At 42.4% G+C, this 21009-nt stretch overlaps 1 protein-coding gene across 3 annotated transcripts in view; it reads right to left on the reverse strand.

Annotated features, from left to right (window-relative positions):
• MOXD1 (monooxygenase DBH like 1) overlaps positions 1-21009 on the reverse strand; it is a 759590-nt gene that overhangs the window by 19600 nt on the left and 718981 nt on the right. For all 3 annotated transcript variants that reach the window (XM_069235166.1, XM_069235165.1, XM_069235167.1), the window contains one exon: positions 20270-20438. In XM_069235166.1, coding sequence (XP_069091267.1) covers positions 20270-20438 — 169 coding nt within the window. The remainder of the gene's footprint in view (positions 1-20269; positions 20439-21009) is intronic.

The raw sequence follows: 21009 nt of genomic DNA on the forward strand, positions 1-21009 counted from the left end.
GGGAGGGGATCAGTGCTAAATTTGAGCCGGTGGTTGCTGTTGGGGGGCACCGGCACTCATTTTTAGGGACCGACAATCTCATTAGACATTTCCTGAGAGCAAGAGAGGGAAAAACACACCCATGGGAAAAAAGGAGGAAAAGAAAGACGGAATAAACATCAACAAGGGAGAAAACAGGAACCTGCTGGAGAGAGATAAAGGGCCAAGCAATGTATGGCAGTAGATTAAAGCTACCTGATGTGTATTTAGGACAAGGAAGCCTTGGTTTTCGGGCATTGACATTTAATACCATGAACTGTGGGCTTCTGAGCAGTGCTTTGGACACCGGCACTCATTATTTTACAATTTGAGCACTGGAGAACGGGACCATTGCAGGTGGTTGAAACAAGGAAATCAGGGGCAAGGTAGGCTGGTGCCAGCAGGAGTGAGCCTTCCATAATCCCTCTGGCTGTAGGAGAGAATCAGGTGGCGCCCGGCTTCAATTGCACCCATGGCACCTTCCTCATTCACACTGGATTTGACTGGATGGCTTTCTAACCAGTAAAATCAGAGATGGGATACCCACATCTGGTGAACCACTGGGGAGGTATGACACCCGAGATACAGAGCTCCACTTGACTCATTATTATGCCTTTGGTCTTATAGCTCCGCATTGGAAAAGAGAACCCTTGTTTGCGTAGTGACACAACGGATTTCCGTCAAGGTCTTCCATCAATATAACTCTTACACGTTTTCCAGCTGTAGTTGGGCTTTTGGAGGATACAACAATGTGATTATGAATGAACAAATTAATGCGCACAACACAGACCTAGTTCAAGCACATGACTGCTGGCTTTGAGTTGAAGTTTATCATGTTTCTATGCATTGCGTAAATACCATATCAAGTAGGATTAAATTAATAGCAGAGTATGTTGCAAAACATGTTTGTATGCTATTATGTCCATGCCTTTGGTAGACAAGGCTCACCATCTGCGAATACACACCCTGATAAACAGATGATTGAAAACAATTGGTGCACAATAATCATTCTGGAAATCCCTTCTTTCTAGGGCTTTACTCTGTTTCGGAAAAACAATACTTTATTCGTTGTCGTGACATGCTTGCCTGAAAAAGTGAGGAGAAAGGGACTTTCCAAGGTGCTAATTAAAAAGGAAAACAATGATTTAGTCATGTTGCAAGCTCTCCACCCTCAGTAAATTCTTACCTAAACGAAATACTCCTCGTATCTGATGTTTACCATGCTAAGATTGCCTGCATAATTCAAAAACAAACGTTCAGTTCCATAATAGGTGCAGATTTTGCTTTAACACTCAATTATTTTGTATTTCGTGACATTTATATATACCAGTGATTTCGTGTGAGATGCGGTATTATTTCAAAATTGTAAAATTAAAACACTACGGCATTCCAGAAGGTTTGCAGGAGTATAGCGAGACCTTCAATTTCTTGTGCTCACTTGCCTTGTAACAAGAGCATACTTTTATAGGTATGGCGTTAGCCAGGGTCTTTTGATTTTTCAACATTTATATGTTTAATTTACTTAAAGGGCTTTGAGTCATCCCTCTTCATCCATTGGCCTGAGATTGTGTCATTCATATTTTTCTTCTGCCAAAGCATGGGAGATAGGCCAGCTTACTTCAGTAACCGGCTAACTTCACTGTGAATAAGGGTATTCTGCCCTTTAAGAACATGCCAGGTACAAAGTAGGTCCTTTTTTTAATGCCAGTGAACACGGTGGAACCCTGTGCTTTTAGAGACCAAAATATGTTTTGCTTTTAGTCTTTTTTTTATATTAGAAAGAGTCCAAAAGCATCATCACCAACAATGTTTTACAAAAACCTTGACGAACCAAAACACGTTTTGACAAAGATAAACGACTAGCAGGCAATGCCAGGCCTATTTGATTTGCCAAAACATTTTCGCATTCTGTAGCTGTGCCCATGTAAATTAGATTAAATAAATGTAACACTCTAAAAGAAACCTAGAAGAAAATCAGGCACAGAATTAAAAATAATACTATGGTATCCGGTTGCTGAAAAACTTTCTTTCTGACAGCTTGTCGTTCGTCACATTCTAAAATGCTGACAGATGTGGTAAAATTATTTGGGAGAATAACCATTTTCTCTTTGAAGATAAATGTTATTTGCATAAAAGAGGTACTGGCAGCTTAAACGTCCGTCTCCGGATTCAGATTACGAGAGAGATAACAAGGCATTATATAATACCTGAGAGCCATCACAAAGGTAGTAAGTTGGGTGCCTCATTTTCATTACACTAGAGAGATCTTCCATTTAGTTTCTGAAAAAATGCTCCAAATGACAACTGGGGTTTCTGGTTGTCAGAGTATGTACCCCTTACAAGCAGGGGCCTTTAATCTAGTCAGGGTAAATCAGAAACACCTCCAAATTAACCTGTGCTTACCCTGTGGTAGCTTCGCACAGAGCAGGCAGGCTTAACTAAAGAGGCAATGTGTAAAGTATTTGTGCAGCACAAACATACAAAGTAACACAATGAAAATACCACCAAAAAGACTCCACTTAGGTTTAGAAAAATAGCTTTCTGTATTATTAGCAAAACGAGACCAGGACAATATAAATACATGGCATACTTCTCCAGATATGTGCATTCAAAGTTACAAACATAAAATGCAATGCTTGGGATCTCCCTGTATTTAACTGTTTGTGTGTGGTCATGCTGGACCAAAGAGAACCAATAAAATGCTGAGGGGAGCCCTCTACGCAGGCTGCCGCCTGGTGTCAAGTACCAGTAAGCCCCCAAATCCCAAAGGCACTAGAAGTGGGTCAGTGGGCCCCTGAGGCTGTGCTCCGGTGCAGGGGAGCTGCACGCGAGAGTGCGAGTCGGCAAAGCACTGTACAATGACAAAGAATGAAAGACCGCAGCTCCTGGGACGATCCAGGAGGTGGGCTGCGGAAGTTGTCAGCAGGCTTCAGGAGCAGGGCCTGTGTAGTCAACTAAACAGGATCCCCAGCAGGGGCTGACATAGGGAGCACCGTGCAGCTATTGCATGCAGAACAGGCTAACGAACCTCTTACCAGGGCAATGTGTCGTGATGAACCAAGCTGAAGGCACTGCAGCTGCTGTGAGTGCTGCATTGATTGCAAGAGTTCAGCTGGCTGTTGAAGAAAGGAGCACTAAGTACTCGTGAACGAGGGGACCACTGGTCGATTTAAAAACAAAGTCACTCGTAGATGCGGGTCACAGTGGTATGCTCGACCATTGAGGAGCCAATTCTGCAGTCAGGGGAGTTTAAAGTCTTTTGGCCCTGAGACTTCACAATGAGGGAGCAAGCCAACAAGCTCTTCGAGTAACTTAAGCTTCAGTCCTTGTCTTTGGCAGGGAGGAGGTCAGCAGGCAGCAGGGCAGCTCAGCAAAGCAGAGAAACAGCTCCTCAGAACAGTCAATCAAGGCAAAGGGACAATCCTTACAGCACAGCAGTCTTCACTCCAGCAGATTTCTTCCCAAGTCCTGTAGTGTACTGATTTGGTGGGGTCAAATACCCAGTACTCATACCCAATAATGCCCTTGAAGTGGGGATAACTTCAAAGAGGGGCCTTTGAAGTGCAAAGAGATCCTTCCTTCTTACTGCTGGCTCCAGACATCCAGTAGGGGGTAATCAGCCCTTTGTGTGGGGACAGGCACTTCCCTAGTGAAGTGTAAGTGTTAGCTCCCCTCCACTCTTCCAGCCCATGAAGGCCCATCAGAATGCAGATGTGCCCTTTGTCACATCCACCCTACCTGTGTTTGTGGCTGTCTAGAGGGAATGCACAAAGTGTAGCTGTCACCTACCCCTGATGTGTATTAAAGACAGGCTGCAAGGCACACAAAGCAGTAAGAGCAGATACATGCCCACTTTCTAAAAGTAGCATTTCTAAAATATTAATGTTAAATCTGACTTTACCAGTACAGATGATTTATCACTACTCTTACAATGATATGAAACATGATGTAACTACTCCTTTCTGATCAGGAATTACAGCTTAGAAATATATAAAGGCGTTCGCAAAGATGGCCCATAAAAGGGGTAGGTCTCACAGTAGTGAAAAATGACTCTGGGAGTTTCACACTACCAGGACATATAAAACATAAAAAGTACATGTCCTTCCTTTCAGTTACATAGCACCATGCCCTGTGGGCTACCTAGGGCCTACCTTAGGGGTTAAATATATATATAATAAAAGGGAAGTTTAAGGCTTGGCAAGGGATTTTAAATGCCGAATCAAAGTGGCAGTGAAACTGCACAAACAGGCCTGCAGTGGCAGTTCTGAGCCTTTTTTAAGGCCACAGATGTGGGTGGCACAATCAGTCTTGCAGGCCCACTAGTAGCATTCAATTTACTGGCCCTGTGTATATGGTATATCACTTTACAAGGGACTTACAAGTAAACTAAACATATCCAATGTTATCATGTTTAGAGAAGAGTGTGCATGCACTTTAGCACTGGTCGTCAGTGGTAAAGAGCTCAGAGTTCTAAAGCCAACCACAAGATATAGCAAAATGTGGAGGGTGAAATGCAAAATGTGTGGGTATGACCCTGCAGAAAGGGCCATTTCCAACAACATCCCTTTAGGGATGTATGTGGATGATGGAGAAGGCTAGCTAATTAGAGATGCTTGTTTTTATTTTGCCCACTATTGCTTGTGACGAAGATTAACAATTTATTATATTCACCTTGGGAATATGGAATAGACTTTGATTTAGGAAAGGCTGGACTGGGAGCCCAAATCAGCCCTGCCACATTTTGTCATACCAGCCCCCATAGGGTGCATAGTGGGCAAGCCTGACCACTACAAAGGGGCTTAGCGAGTGTTCTCCCGCAAGATAATTTAGGGGATCTGGCAAAAACAGTGCATTCTACAGCACATTTTTCATGACACATTCAATTGTATAAGTTTTTAAAGCATAGTAAATGATGGCCTTACACTGCACCAGGATATGGCATTATTCCCTCACCATGACCTCTACCAGTGCCTCTTATCTCTCCATAGCCCTTCTCTCACATGTATTTCATTTGTTTTATAGTGCCTCTTTTAGAAGCGTAAGAGAGGCACTATAAAACAGCGTGGGATGTTGAAGCACTTTACATCATGCACACATACACAGACGATGAATCATACATGTGTAAATCAGTGTATAGAAAATGTTGACGAATGGGACTACAAGGTGTAGGATTCACGTCATCCATACTGGTAGCCATTTGTTAGGAGTCCTTGGTCTGGAGAAGCATAAACTTGGGATTCAGAGCATAACACAGTGATTAGGGTTGACTTTACTAAGAACAATTTATTTCTACCCAAACTAACCCTTTTTAGCAAAATTAGGATAGTCAAAAATAGTCAAAGACTGGGGGAAAAAACAACTTTTTTACCGGTACAATGCAGTATGCATGCAGTTCTGTGATGGCAGTTCATAGCTCACCCTGCTCGTTGATGATTGTAACTTATGAACTGCTCAGTAACTAAAGGATCTCTGTGACAAAAGCAGTATCCCATTGAGCTGTGCACATAAAATGCTGTTCTGTGATATGCACAGTGCATATTTTTCCAGCAGGCTTATTAATCCTATTAATCCTCTTGAAGAATTTTGAAAATTTACTGTTTGTTTCTGGAAGATTTAACCTTTTAAATGTCAAGCTTGTAAGCGTTTCTAACCTTTTTTAGACTTGTGGACCTATGAGATATGTCTCTTTGCTACTTTTTGCCAGACCTCTGATTTCTATTTTGGATTTTAGCAACACTTCGTTCTGCCACAGTTTGCAAGGGGTTAGTTTTGTACTTTTCAGTTTACCTGTTGTCATACCTTAACAAAGTGACTGACAGACTTACCATAGAGCTCATTCATTGAAACAAAATGAGAAATCAGATCCAGAATGTTGAGTGTTAAAAATGGGATCTTTGTTTGGCAGTCAGGTTACCCCCTGTCCAAGCAAGGACCCTCACTCTAGTCAGGGTAAGTCACACACAATCCAAATTATCCTGTGCCCAGCCTCTGGTTGCTTGGCACTGAGCAGTCAGGTTTAACTTAGAAGGCAATGTGTAAAGTATTTGTGCAATAAATCATGCAATAACAAAGTATAGCACAACAAAAATACACCCCACAGTGTTTAGAAAAAAAATATAATATTTATCTGATAAATGCAGGTCAAAACGATTAAGATGCAATAAGTATATGTTAAAAATATCACTGTAAAAATTATATGAAGTGTCTTTAGTCTCTTAAAAGCAATAATTGTCTCTTGCAAGCACAAAGTACCTGGTTTGCATTCAAAATCTCCACAAAGAATCGCAGATGGAAGAGATGCGTGGAAAACAGGGAGGTGTGTGTCAATTTCTCGGGCCGCACATGGCGATGTGTTGTTTATTTTCCACGCAGGGATGGCTGTGCGTCGATTTCTGGCGCTTGGTAATGGATCCTCTTTGGGTTGCGGGGTTTTCGGACACACCTGGGACGATGCGTTGAAATCTGGCACTGACAGGATGAAGTCACAGGGGCTGGGTCGATCCTGTGGGTGTTGCGTGGAAATTTCTACCACACGGCAGGTGCTGTGTCGATTCCTTTCTGGAAGTCGGGCTGCGTCATTCCGGCTCGACCCTGGACCATGTGTCGAATTTCCAGTCACTACGCTGGCACTGCATCGATCTTCTCGTTGCGAAGTCAGGCTGCGTCGTCCCAGTTCGGCATCTGGTGAATTTTTCACTGCGGTGCAGGCTGTGCGTTGTTTCTGGAAGGCTGTGTGTAATTTATTTCCACACAAGGAGTTCTTCTTGCAGAGATGAAGTCTTTTTGGTCCTGAGTCTTAAGGTAACAGGAGGCAAGTTCTATCCAAGCCCTTGGAGAGCACTTCTCTCCACATCCAGAGAACAGCAAGGCAGCAGGGCAACAGCACGGCAGCAGTCCTTCACAAAAAGCAGTCAGGTGAGTCCTTTGGGCAGCCAGTCCGTTCTTCTTGGCAGGTTGCAGGTTCTGGTTCAGGTTCCCTTGTCCAGGAAGTGTTTGTGACAAGAATGTCCTGTCAAGAAGTGTCTGAGTTGGTAGGGTCAGCGACCCTGCTTAAATACCCAAATGTGCCTTTGAAGTGGGGGAGACTTCAAATAGTGGCTTGGAAGTGCACAATGTCCCCTTTCAGTTCCATCATGCTGCCAGGGTCCCAGTAGGGGGTGTGGCAGACCTTTATGTGAGGGCAGGCTACTGTCCTTTGACATGTAAGTGTCAGGCCCTCCATCCTCCCAGCCCAAGAAGACCCATTCAATATGCAGATGTATGCAAGTGTGACTGAGCATCCTGTGTTTGGGATTGTCTGAGTGAATGCACAAGGGAGCTGTCAACTAAACCTAGCCAGACATGGACTGGAAGGCACAGAAAGATTTAAATGTTGAGGAATGTTCATTTTCTAAAAGTAGCATTTCTGAAATAGTAATATAGAATTATAAAATCCAACTTCACCATTAAGCAGGATTTTGTATCACCATTCTGTCCATACTAAATATGACCTGGCTACTCCTTTCAGATCAGGATCTACCACTCAAACAGTATATGAGGGTAGCCCTAATGCTATCCTATGAAAGGAGCAGGCCTCACAGCACTATAAAACGAATTTAGGAGTTTTACACTACCAGGACATATAGAATCCACATGTTTATGTCCTGCCTTTTACCCACATAGCACCCTGCCCTATGGGCTTCCTAGGGCCTACCTTAGGGGTTACTTATATGTAGAAAAAGGGGAGCTTAAGGCTTGGCAATTACTTTTAAATGCCAAGACGAAGTGGCAGTAAAACTGCACACACAGGCACTGCAGAGGCAGGCCTGAGACATGGTTAGAGGGCTACTTATGTGGGTGGCAAAACCAGTTCAGCAGCCCACTAGTAGCATTTAATTTACAGGCCCTGGCACGTGTAGTGCCCTTGACTAGGGACTCACAAGTATATTAAATAAGCCAATTGGGTATGAGCCAATGTCACCATGTTTTAAGGAGAGAGTATATGCACTTTAGCACTGATTAGTAGTGGTAAAGTGTGCAGAGTCCTAAAGCCAGCAAAAATGATATCCGAAAAAGAGAAGGAGGAAGACAAAATGTTGGGGGGTGACCCTGCAGAAAGGGCATTTCCCACATTGAGCTTGTGTGATAAGAAGATCTTAGACAATTGTTCAAATATTTGTTTAGCATTTTAGTACCAGTTTTTGGATTTGTGAGAATAAACTTTTACTTGTTTGAGTTTGAAAGAGATATGGAAAAGTACCAGAAAATGCTCCAAAGGTGAAGAGTTAGAACAAAGGAAGAACCTTTGGCAAGTTGTCTAAGTTCTAGAACAATTTGAATTTGGCATTGCCGGAATATATATTGAAGCCTCATAAATACACACATTGGGGGAAAGTATTCGGGTACGTGTGATGTATTTGAATAATTGTTTAATTAACTTATGTGCAGATTTAGGGGTTTGGCTACTAAGGTGAATGTACAGATCAAATAGAAGAATAATTAGAGATCTCAGCTCAAGAGCAAGTGAGTGGGTCTCTTTCAATTAGGGCTACAAAAAATGTTAATTACTCCGGGGTAATTGGATTAATTTGGGTAATTTTGAGTTACTCTTGTGATGCAAAATTGCCAAAAAGTATGTGAATATGACTGTTTGCATAATTTAGAGTAATTTGGGTGAAAATTTCTACCCAATAGAGCAGTAAGGGAACCCGAGCTGCTGCTGCTGTCTGCTGCTGTTTCTGTTCGGCTGTATTTAGCACAGTTTTAGTGGTGCAAAATGTGCCGTAAAGCTGTTTTTTGATGCAAGAGTTTTGGATATTGCAATTCAGCATAATGGTGAAACAATTGACCCTTGTTTCCTGAAGAAACCAGTATCTCTTATAGTCCTCAGTTATTCACCATGGTGATGGAAATTGGTGTTCACATAGACATTACTCATTTAAATTAGAATTTAAGATACCTCGGTCTAACGGGATTACATTTTGTGTTCTGATTATATCCATTTGGAAAAAGATAAACATGGTTCTTTGGCTTTTACTACTTAGCTGTCAATACTCATTCCAATGAAAAAAGGATATTACAACAGTGCCCTTTGAAAACACATCAAAATTACTAGATCACTAGACTTACTGTTTTTTCTGCCTGTTGGGTAGAAGAAAGGTGTAAATACAGGCTTTCATCATAGGTGTTTTTTTTCATTTAATACCTTTGGTCAATCATTTTTTCCATGTGCAAGTCTATTATTTATAGCTTAGCATTCCGTAGGGGCAGCACTGCACAACAGCAGCTCATATTTCTTGCCTGTGCATAAGCACAAACATGCAATTATTTCATGTCCCTTCAGGAGAAACATGCCCAAGAACCACTTCTCTTAAAGTGTTTTGGGCAATGTGACTGGTTCAACAAAAGGAGGAGAAGAGTCCTCTGGGATGAGCGATCATCCTACTGAATTAAAGCCCAGCTAAAATTACCTAAAGGCAGTGCTTAATTTGTAAATAAAAACGTGTCGGTGCTCAAATCCCTCCTATTAAAAATGTGGATGCTGCAATTAAATGTGGGAGCACGGAATACTGAGGTAGCGTAATCCTGAAGCCATCTCGGTCCTCTTCAATCCACTTACCGCCACTCCCTGTCCCTCCAGCTCACTCTTGCAGCTGTTTTCTTTCTCCCATTGTGACGCTTTTTCGTTTTTCTCTTCCTCAGTCTGTCCCATATGTGTCCTTTGCTAGCAGCAAATGCCTGAGGGAGAAGAATAAGCGCCGGCCCTCAAAAATAAGTGCTGGTGCTCAGCACCGGAAACAACATGCACAAATTAAGTACTGCCTAGAGGCCCAGCTGGAGGCACGCTCAAACCATAAGCTGCATTTAATCACCTGAATAGTCAAACAAAATTATTTTATTTGGGCTATAGGGAACTTTATGACGGCCCTGAAGCTCCAACCATTTCCTCACTTTTTTGGGCGGATATCGCTAATGAATCCCTACTTTATGACCACATTGCTTTTCCCTTTAATTTGACCCATTGGATTTAAAGGTTGCAGTGCATGGTTTTGAAGACTATTTTCAAATCTTTCCAGTGCACAACTCATCTCCAAATTAGACCGAAATTAAACCCAATATGCTACAACTACAATGTGACTACAATGTAAACGAAACAAAGTGATAGTACATTAAAGGGTGTTTTGTGGGACGCCTGATGAAGATGTTTCATAATAAAATGTGTTGCACGAATATCAACATTAACACGTAACAACCAAATGTGCTCAGAGTGTATTTGTCCACGTTCAAGCTGACTAGTTAATGTAGGCCTACATTTTAAAATCGCTCACTTTAGTTGCCACTTTGTTTCTGTTATATGCTTTTGCGGGGCCTGTATCATCTTGCTTTGTAGTATTAAAAACATATCCTCCGGGGACTGAATAAACAAGGCAACTCCAGTATCTGGTGCCATACAGTGACATGGCCTTCTTTTGCTGCCTCTTCAGTAATAAACTGGCATGCTTGATTTTAAAACTACAAATTCTTTTTTCAAGGGGGTGTGGGGCATCTCAGAATTGCAGGGCTTGAGGTAATGACCCCATCTGTGAACCCATAGTCACTGGTTAACTAGAACACATCAGAATAATGACCGAATCCCTATTTTAATTTTCCAATCAAGGCAGATCACTGCGTTAACTGCTTATCTCTTAAAGGTTAAGGTTTAAAACATACTGTGTTGTTCCCTGAGACATTTACATACGAATTCCTAGATACATCCACACACAGGAAGTGTGCATATATATTCCACCCTGTGTGATTATGCCTCCATTTCAACTCGTCTCTGCTGTGAAAACAAATGCTACCCACGTTATCTTCTGGCTTGTTGATTAAGTACTTCTCACTGGAGAAAGACCAAGCTTTTAAATAGTCCCTCTTTCGAAGAAAAAATATATAAATGATGCCATGTAATGTCATTTAATGCTTCTTCATCAACCAGTGTATTGGCACTTCTCAAATTGGAAAGATACTTGTGCCAACGTCAGAGTTTGCTCATAAACGGACAGTGCCATTCATACATCATCCATTTTAGGACATCCTCATTCCTCACTCCTCATCCCTACTTCTCATCCCTGCTTCTCATCCATCATCCCTACTTCTCATCCATCATCTATTATCCCTACTTCTCATCCATCATCCCTACTTCTCTTCCATCATCCCTACTTCTCATCCCTGCGTCTCATCCCTGCTTCTTATCCATCATCCCTACTTCTCATCCATCATCCCTGCTTCTCTTCCATCATCCCTATTTCTCTTCCATCATCCCTACTTCTCATCCATCATACATCATCCCTACTTCTCATCCATCACCCCTACTTCTCATCCGCCATCCCTGCTTCTCTTCCATCATCCCTACTTCTCATCCATCAACCCTGCTTCTCATCCATCATCCCTACTCCTCATCCCTCATCCCTGCTTCTTATCCATCATACATCATCCCTACTTCTCACTTCTCATCCATCATCCCTACTTCTCATCCATCATACATCATCCCTACTTCTCATCCATCATCCCTGCTTCTCATCCATCATATATCACCCCTACTTCTCATACATCATCCCTACTTCTCATACATCATCCCTACTTCTCTTCCATCATCCCTACTCCTCATCCCTGCTTCTCATCCCTACTTCTCTTCCATCATCCCTACTTCTCATCCCTCATCCCTGCTTCTCATCCCTACTTCTCATCCATCATTCCTACTTCTCATGCCTCAGCCATCATCCCTGCTCCTCATCCATCATCCCTACTCCTCATTCCTCATCCCTCAGTCATACCAACACATTTTCAGTTTTGTGAAACACACCTTCACACTGATTGGTTAGGAACAGCCAATCAGAATTATGAGAGAAAGCTGCATTCTTACAGCTCTGCTGGTTTGGGAATACAAGGAGCCCACAGCTAGGGCCATAAATCAGCTCTTGGAGAAAGGGTTATACAGTTCATCACCAGTTCATTAAAATCTTGCTGGTTTCAGAAAATAAAATAAAAAACAGCTCTCAGAGATAAAAGCAGCCTCAGATGTAAACATGTTATTTGTTACAAATAAAAAGCAGGCTCAGATTTAAACATTTTATTTGTTACAAATAAAAATGAAACCAGAAAGGTTTGGATGAACTGAATTGCACTGTCACCAGAGTTGATTTTAAACATTTTGTTTCTACATATGAAAATGAAACCAGAAAGGTTTTTGGTTGAACTGTAGATGACCTGTATAACCCTTTCTCCAAGAGCTGATTTATGGCCCAGGCTGTGCACTCCTTGTATTTCCCAAACCAGCAGAGCTTTCTGCAGAGCCCTGTGCAAACAGAAAAACACTGAGTTAAATAAAATGAAATATTGTGCAGCCTTGAATTCACTGGAAACAAACACACAGTTGCATTTCCTCTCCTCCCTCTTCACCCACCATGTGCAATGAGGAGGCTGTTTTTCTTTGAAATAGAATGCAGCTCTCTCTCATAACTCTGATTGGCTGTTCCCAACAAATCAGTGTGAAGGTGTGTTTCACAAAACTGAAAATGTGTTGGTATGACTGAGGGATGAGGAGTAGGGATGATGACTGAGAAGTAGGGATGATGGCTGAGGCACGAGAAGTAGGAATGATGGAAGATGGATGAGAAGTAGGGATAAGAAGGAGGGATGAGAAGCAAGGATGATGGAAGAGAAGTAGGGATGATGGAAGAGAAGTATGGATGAGAAGCAGGGATGAGGAGTAGGGATGATGGATGAGAAGAAGGAATGATGTATGATAGATGACAAGTAGGGATGATGTATGATGAATGAGAAGTAGGGATGATATATGATGGATGAGAAGTAGGGATGATGGATGAGAAGTAGGGATGATGGATGAGAAGCAGGGATGAGACGCAGGGATGAGAAGTATGGATGATGGAAGAGAAGTAGGGATGATGGATGAGAAGTATGGATGATGGAAGGAAAGTAGGGATGATGGATGAGAAGTAGGGATGATGGAAGAGACGAAGGGATGAGACGCAGGGATGAGAAGTATGGATGATGGAAGAGAAGTAGGGATGATGGATGAGAAGTAGGGATGATATATGATGATGAGAAGTAGGGATGATGGATGAGAAAAGTAGGGATGATGGAAGAGAAGCAGGGATGATGGATGAGAAGTAGGGATTCTGTATGATGGATGGGAAGTAGGGATGATGGATGAGAAGCAGGGTTGAGAGGTAGGGATGAGCAGTGAGGAATGAGGATGTCCTAAAATGGATGCTGTACATTCATCAGAGCGAGTAATTTCTCATGGTGTACTTGCTTGTCCTGATTTGTGGAATCATCTTTCGCAATAATCCACAGTCGGAAGAAATACCCTCTTTGGTTGCTGGAAATACCCAGATAATTTTAAAGTACATGATCAGGACCTGACACAATGTGGTGCCGTATGGTTGTGTGATCTGAAGATTTTGAATCGTAGTGTCCATTTTCGGCACACAATGAAAAACAAATTACTAGTAAAGAAAAAACATGCACTATTTGCGAGAAGCAGCCTTATTACAGGCATGTGGAACAGAACACCGAATGTTTAATTTGAGCATGTCATTCCTGGTGGTTCCCACCAGCACTATTTTCAGGACAAGGACTTTCTGTTGGCGGTGCTGGTGGTGAGAGAGTTGGAGACAATAGATCATTATTCAAATTTTTTTACAAATTGAAGCTCTTGCAACCACTTATTGTGGCATCACTTGTCCGTCACTAGAGAGTCACGTCATAGTTGTCGATCAGTCCATTGCAGTACCTTGGCCACACCTACCTCCCACTGACTGATGGGTGTGCTCAACTTTGGTATGTCCTGAACTTGAAGACAGGCGCATTTCTGTTTCTGCCTTCCCGGGATTGTGTGGTACCCAGTTGAGTCCAGAACTCAGGGCTAGTCCTTCCCCTCTGCTGCTCCTGCATGGTCACTTGGGTGTGCTTCCTTGCTTGTCCATGAGGTTATTGCACCCATCAACATAGACAAGGCGTGGCATGCCACATAGGGCCAGTGCATGGCACGTGATTGCACACCAGCACGTCCGTTGGTCCTTTCTCATGTCACCTCATGCAGTGCAGACCTCCCAGCCAGTTAGAAGCACCACCATCCAGGTCTTCCAGCACTGAGACAGACTAGCACCACGAGGGTGATACAGCTTTACAGAAACACATTGTGATACATGGTCCATGAAATCCTCAACCCTGCAGACTACCTGGTTTAAAAAACATGTCCAAAGGGATTTATATTACAAAATGGGTGTTTTAGCTGTAAAATATTTCTGTTCACAGCATAACAGTTGTCCTTTCTATTCTTTTTGTTCACAATTTTTGTAGAATATTTTGTAAGACAGTAAGCTACAGAAAGCAGAAAACTAATTTACTTATGTTATATCGTTGAAAGTATTCAAGAATCCAAAGATTTGCTTTAGAATCTTATTTGTAAAGTTGTTTGCAGATTGTCAGAGAACATGCAATGCTAGGGTACGTCTTTACTCAGTATAGTGCTTGGATATTGAAAGATGTTAAAAAAATTCTAAATGCTCTTCAAAATAGGAGGATCATAGGCATTACACAGGTTTTGCTCAGTATTAGAAATGGGGTCCCTTGTTGGCAGTCAGTTTGCACTCTGCCCATGCAGGGACCCTCGCTCTAGTCAGCTCAAGGGAGATACACAATTAGATAACCCCTGCTCACTCCCTTGGTAGCTTGGCACAAGCAGTCAGGCATATCTCAAAGGCAATGTGTAAAGTATTTGTACTAACACACACAGTAACACAGTGAAAACAGTACAAAATGGACACCACACCAGTTTAGAAAAAAAATACGCAATATTTATCTAAATCAAACAAGACCAAAACAATAAAATTCCAACATACACAAGTAAAGATATGAATTTCTAAAATAATAGATTCTTGCTCCATAGAAAACAACGGCAATGTTGTTGTTACACAAAGTATCCGGTTTCCGTAAAAAATAAAGCCACCCGGGTGAGCGTGCATTAAAAAAGTCAGCAATGCATAGTTTTCTTGCTCACAAGTGTTGCCATGTGTCGTTTTCCAGACAGTCACCTTGTGTCCGCACAGGTTTACATTGATTTTGACACCCAGGGTAATGCATGAGAAATCCAGCCACACGGTGATGGAAAACTGCGCTGCGTGGGGATTGCGTTGTTTTCAGCAGCCGCAAGCGGGTGTCGCATGGTTTCTCCAGCTGCAATTCAGGTGATGCGTCCATTTCAGCCATGAGGCGTGTGGCTCATCATTTTTACAGCCGCGCTGCAAGTGATGTGTCGAAATTTTTCCTGCACAGCTTCATGTGCGTGGATTTCAGTCCTTGTTCTACCAGCTTAACCTTTCAAGGGACCAGGGACTGGGTAGGGCACCACTTGGCAGGGAGGGACTCTCAGAAGAGAGTCCAGGTGCCGGCAGAGGAAGTCTTTGATGGCCCTGAGACTTCAAAACAAGAGGTTGGAGATTCTTCACAAGCAGGAATATACCACAAAGTCTGGTCTTTGTCCTCTTTCAGACAGAAGCAGCAACTGCAGGCCAACCCAGCAAAGCACAGTCACAGGCAAAGGGGCAGCTCTTCTCTTTGGCAGAGGTTCCTCTTGGTTCCAAAAGTAATCTGGGCATCTGTGGTTTTGGGTCCATTACTTATACCCCTTTCTGCCTTTGAAGTAGGCAAACTTCAAAGGAAAGTCTCTATTGTTCACAAGATCCTGCCTTGCCCAGGCCTGGGCATCAGGGGTTGGAGACTGCATTGTGTGAGGGGAGGCACAGCCCATTCAGGTGAAAGTGACCACTCCTCCCTCCACTCTAGCCCAGATGGCCCATCAGGATATGCTGGCAACACCCCAGCTCCCTTTGTGTCACTGTCTAGAGGGGATTCACAAACATCCCAACTGTCAGTCTCACCCAGACAATGAATACACAAGCAGGCAGTAGCAGGTCTAAGCCATGTTTACAGGGCTACTTATGTGGGTGGCACAACCAGTGCTGCAGGCCCACTAGTAGCATTTGATTTACAGGCCCTGTGCACCTCTAGTTCACCTTACTAGTAAAGCAAATGTGCAAATAATGGAAAAGCCAACTACACATACAATTTACACAGGGGGTACTTGCACGTTAGCACTGGTCAGTAGTGGTAGTGCACAGGGTAACAAAAACAGCAAAAACAGAGTCCAGCACACAATCAAAACATGGGAAGCAGAGGAGGACAGGGGAGACCACAACAAGGATGCCAGGTCTAACAGTTAGGAAATTAAAGGGGATAAAAACTAATGGAAATAAGAGGTCAGAAACAGAGCTAGGCAAGTGAACAGTGAGGAAGGAAAAAGAGTATTATCTTTCAGTTTTACTTAACTGTAAACCAATTTGTTGAACTCCATATGAATTTATGTGTGGGTGTAAGGTAAGGCATACCCAATAGATCAACCAAATCCAAAAAGTACACAAAAGGATTAGCAAGAATCTTATCACTTGGGTACCAAAGTGTTTCAGTGAAGTGTAAGTAAAAGCACAGTTGGGAAGTAAAAGAGTGCATCAAGATGAGGAATGAAGCTTTTTGTGGCACTCAGCCTTCTTCAGCTGGTGTTCAGTTGGTAGGTTTTGTTATCCCACTACTGTCTTAGATACACAATTCAGTCCTGGAAATAGAGATCATTCGTGTGACAATGAGTAGCTAGGGAAGGACAGCATAGACTAAACTTACATTCTCCCCAACTTTTCACATTGAACCCAACTGTGCTAGAACATGAGTGAGTTATGAATGGGCAGGCACCACTCTTTCTTCTTCCATGATAATTTAAAGCAGTCTTTTCTTATAAGAACTAGTGCTGCTTTTAAAAATAGTTTACTATTTGAGAAATCATCAAGGGGAATGAGCAGTTGTTCCCTGGACCACTGCCTACTCTCGCCAAGGCTGCTGACAAACCTTCCCCTGTACGAGTTAGTCACTACATCTTCCTAGGTGTCAGTCACCTATCAATAGATTGCGCCTGCACTTGGGGATGCAACCCATTAAAAATACCATTGCGACTCGCAATTTAGAGGAGATGCCCCCTAACTGCAATTTAGAATGGACAGCAAAAAACTATTTTGTGAGTTCCAACTTGAAAAACTGGATTAGTTCATTAAAACAAACCTTTGCAGCTGCAAAATCCATGTTTTTGTGAATTGCAGGGTCTGCAACAACAAAAGTGTTTTGTTCATTAGGGCCTAAAAGTACTTGCAGCTGCTGCTTGCCTACATTTTTCAGACTATCCATGAAACAAACGCTTAGAGATACATATGTTCGAGTTTCCTAAATCAACTGCAGCTAATGAATTTAACGTAATCATGGTATGATATACTGCCTTAACACAGATATTGTAGTGTAGAGTATTAAGGAAGAAACTGTCAAGCATGTCATGCTGATTTGCAAGGTGCTAATTCTGGCTTGTACACTGTAACATCCTCTGATCAGTAGTCCCTTGATGCACTTTATCCTTTCTACTGACTCTTTGCCATCTCTTTTTAATTTTAAAGTATATTTTATGTGAGCACAGGCGGCCAAGCTGGGATCAGGAAGCCAGATGGCACATATTACAGTGTCTCTGGGAGTCTGTGTGCGCAGCAGGGATTGGAGGAACATGCATTAGCCATTTTCCCTTAGATTTCAACCCTGCATTCAAACTCACAGAGACAGTGCACCAAAGGTCACCTACCTGCGTGATAACGAAACACACTTCCACAGCCTCAGAACGATTTTATGAGAGTCTTTTCCACAAAATGACCTTTTCACACGTCTGAGTTGAGTACCACTCATTGAGTTCTTTGTATTGCCAAATGCAACTATCAAATTGTTACCCGAGGGGCTAGAGCATCTTTTTGACTTGTTGCACTGTTTTTACGTAACGATCATGATAGTTTCAGATTACCCTTTCACAAAAGTCAGAAAGATGATACCTGTTCTTTATTGTTTTGTCAATCGATGGCAGTTTTTTGCACAAAAGACACCCTGAAAGGGTTTCACAAGCTAGTAGCCATCAGATGACCTCTGAGTCAAAACGATGACATCATTAACTATTGTTCTGATGTTTGCAGGGAAGACTGAGTCAAAACACAGGTGTTCGAGCTCCATGTTGGTCGGTGACACAAAACGTGTTTATTTACGTAATTTGTGAAGAAGTCTTCTTCAGAATTGTCAGTTTGTCACATAATTCTTTCTCAGACATTACCTAACCTGCAAATCAGGCATTGGAGATTCGATATATCATTACTTTGATGGAAATACAGGTCTAAACCCATGGGGCTGTTCCCTGGTTTCTCTCGAAAGCCTGTCCCAGAGTATGATGCCAGGGCTTCATTTATATCATGGCAATAATGAACACTCCGCCCCAACATTCACAGGATTGATAAATCTGTGAGGAACAGAAATGCTGCAGGTTTAGAGTTGTGCAAAACAGCAGTAATAACTAAGCATGCAGTTTACATCCTCATTAAACGTTATTTTCCAGTGCGAGGTGGCAAAAGTTCCTCCTGTGACATTTCTGGAAATTGCACCAGATTCCTTCAGATCAAGCAAGTCAAATACCTATGTTGGCTGAGCTCGCACCACCATTTTGTCCACCTATCTGATTCAGTGGAGATTCCTAAAGATGGCGGCAGCATCAGCCAGTACAAAACCCAGTGGAAGGGTAAATTATGTTTCACTAGCTAATTTCTAACTCATAATGACATGCTCCTGCTTTAAGATACCGTCCCATTCCACGTCTAATGAAATGAACAAATCCTCTTTTTTCTTCAGAAGTCCGCCGATGAGAGATTCACAAACCTAACCAAAGACCACTATTAATGTGTTTCCTTGTCCGCATGTTCTAATGCAGTGGTTCCCAACCTGTGGGCCGGGGACCCCTGGGGGTCCGCGAAGCCTCCTCAGGGGGTCCGCGACTGCTTAGAAAATGTAATAATATTAGGTTCCAACTATCAGTAATGGCTCAGTGGGGGTCCCCGGATTCCAATAATGATTCCGTGGGGGTCTCCGGGCTCCAGTATTGATAAAATGCGGGTCCACAGAAGTCAAAAGGTTGAGAACCAATGTTCTAATGCAAAGCTCTCTCTGTTTGCCTCCTGCAGAACTCCCAGAGAATTCTCATGACTTCACACCGTATTTGTCGATGTTTACACTTTGCAATGGAATCATAATTGTTTATATTTTAGTTTAGTGTTATTTGATGATAGAAAAATGCTTTCTTTTTAGTCCACTGATGCGGGGCTGGTCAACCTCTCATGATTCTTGGGTTGCAATATTATCTTGGGCAGAGTAGGCTAGAGAACCATCAGAGTACCCCCCTTGTATTCATTTCTCATTTGCAGACCTGTGTCTTGAAACCTAAAAATAGCAACACATTTCTAGATAGAATAGGCCAATAGACAATTCAACTACAAGACATCTGCAGTGGCTGCACTGTCTCAAACGCATCACTCATTCGTCTCACTTTCTATAAGAGTCAGTGTATGCACCTCAGATTTATTGGTGCAGGTATGTTGGAGTTGTTTCACAACACCAGTTTCTGAGTTACAGCTATGACAGTAGAAGTGCGGACATTGGACCAAACGTGGGGTGCAGCATTCATTTATTCATTCAATTATTAGTTATAGAGGTTAAGAACACAAACCAGCCTATTATGTGACTGAGGATATATTCAGTACGTTCAATGGGTGACTGTCCGAATAAGTTCATTTTAAAGTGTTATTTGAACACATACTGAAGCATTATGGCATATAAATAGCGAAATGTCTGAAGCCCTGGAATGTCCACAATGCACTAAGTCTAAGGAATTTGCCCTTCTGAAACCATCAATTGTGTTGCAACAGATGAACTGTGACCTATATACCAATAAGGTGCACAGTACAGGAGGCAGCAGAATCCGAGTAAGATTTATGAAAGCAAAGATTACATCGGAAGATTATTGACATTGTGTGAAGCTCAGTGACAGCAAAAGATTCTGGATTCAAGAATAAAATGCAAGTTCGAAATCCTGGAATTAGAAATACAACAATGCTTCTCGTGATTCTTACTGATCCTGTTACCCAAACTTCAATCATTTCAATTGCGTGTTATCAAAATCATAACAGTGTCATATCAATGACATACCGGTGCCACAGAGGACACCAGTGTCTCTGTTTTATGGTTCCAATCTTTTTAATGACAGGATTCTTATTGTATAACAGATAAAAATCCGAATTGAATGCCGACTTACCGACCACTCTTCGCTCTCATGCTTCGAGCATCTCACATTGACTGGCACACGAAGGATTCGTTCATTAAATGACATTCCTTTCTTTCTAGACCACTGGAAGGCATTCATTGCCTCCACAAACGTTAGGTTGTTATATCTTTTTGGACTCTTGATAAGAAAAGGCCACGTCCTAAATGGAAAGAAAATGAAGGAAGAAAGCTATAAGGACTAATAAAACAATATATACTTTCTTCTGTGCATCACCTGATCACTACTGACGTGTTTTGCTAAATCGATTACAGAAAAAGTAGCCACTAAATGTGCAATTTAAAACATATACATTCATGATTCAATCGTGGTGATTCTGTCAAATTCTGTCACAATATGATGCAACCTCCATGACATTTCTCCAGAGATGGAGCCATCCCTTGAGCTATGGGGGCTTAGGGGGAGTAAGGGCTTGCCCGATCTCCCGCCCGGGCGTCGGTGGTACAACCCACAACGTGGATCAAATGGCATGTAAGGGGGTCAGAGAAGGGTAATATGTAGTGGGCAGGGTATGGGTGGCCACTTTGGGAGCTGTCAAATTAGCAATAGAGGCAGGCCAAAGTAATTTACATTGGTTTCGGTTTCAGGTAAATAGAGTCGTTAAGGCCTTAAAGTTATTGCAGGAGGAGGGAAGGGAAGACATATTGCAGGAAGGGGTCCTTGAACAGGCTTGAGTGGGACTCAAGCATCCTAAAAGGGCATCTGCTGAAGGG

This window comes from Pleurodeles waltl, chromosome 5 (assembly GCF_031143425.1).
Source record: "Pleurodeles waltl isolate 20211129_DDA chromosome 5, aPleWal1.hap1.20221129, whole genome shotgun sequence".
In the NCBI taxonomy this organism is placed as follows: Eukaryota; Metazoa; Chordata; class Amphibia; order Caudata; family Salamandridae; genus Pleurodeles; species Pleurodeles waltl.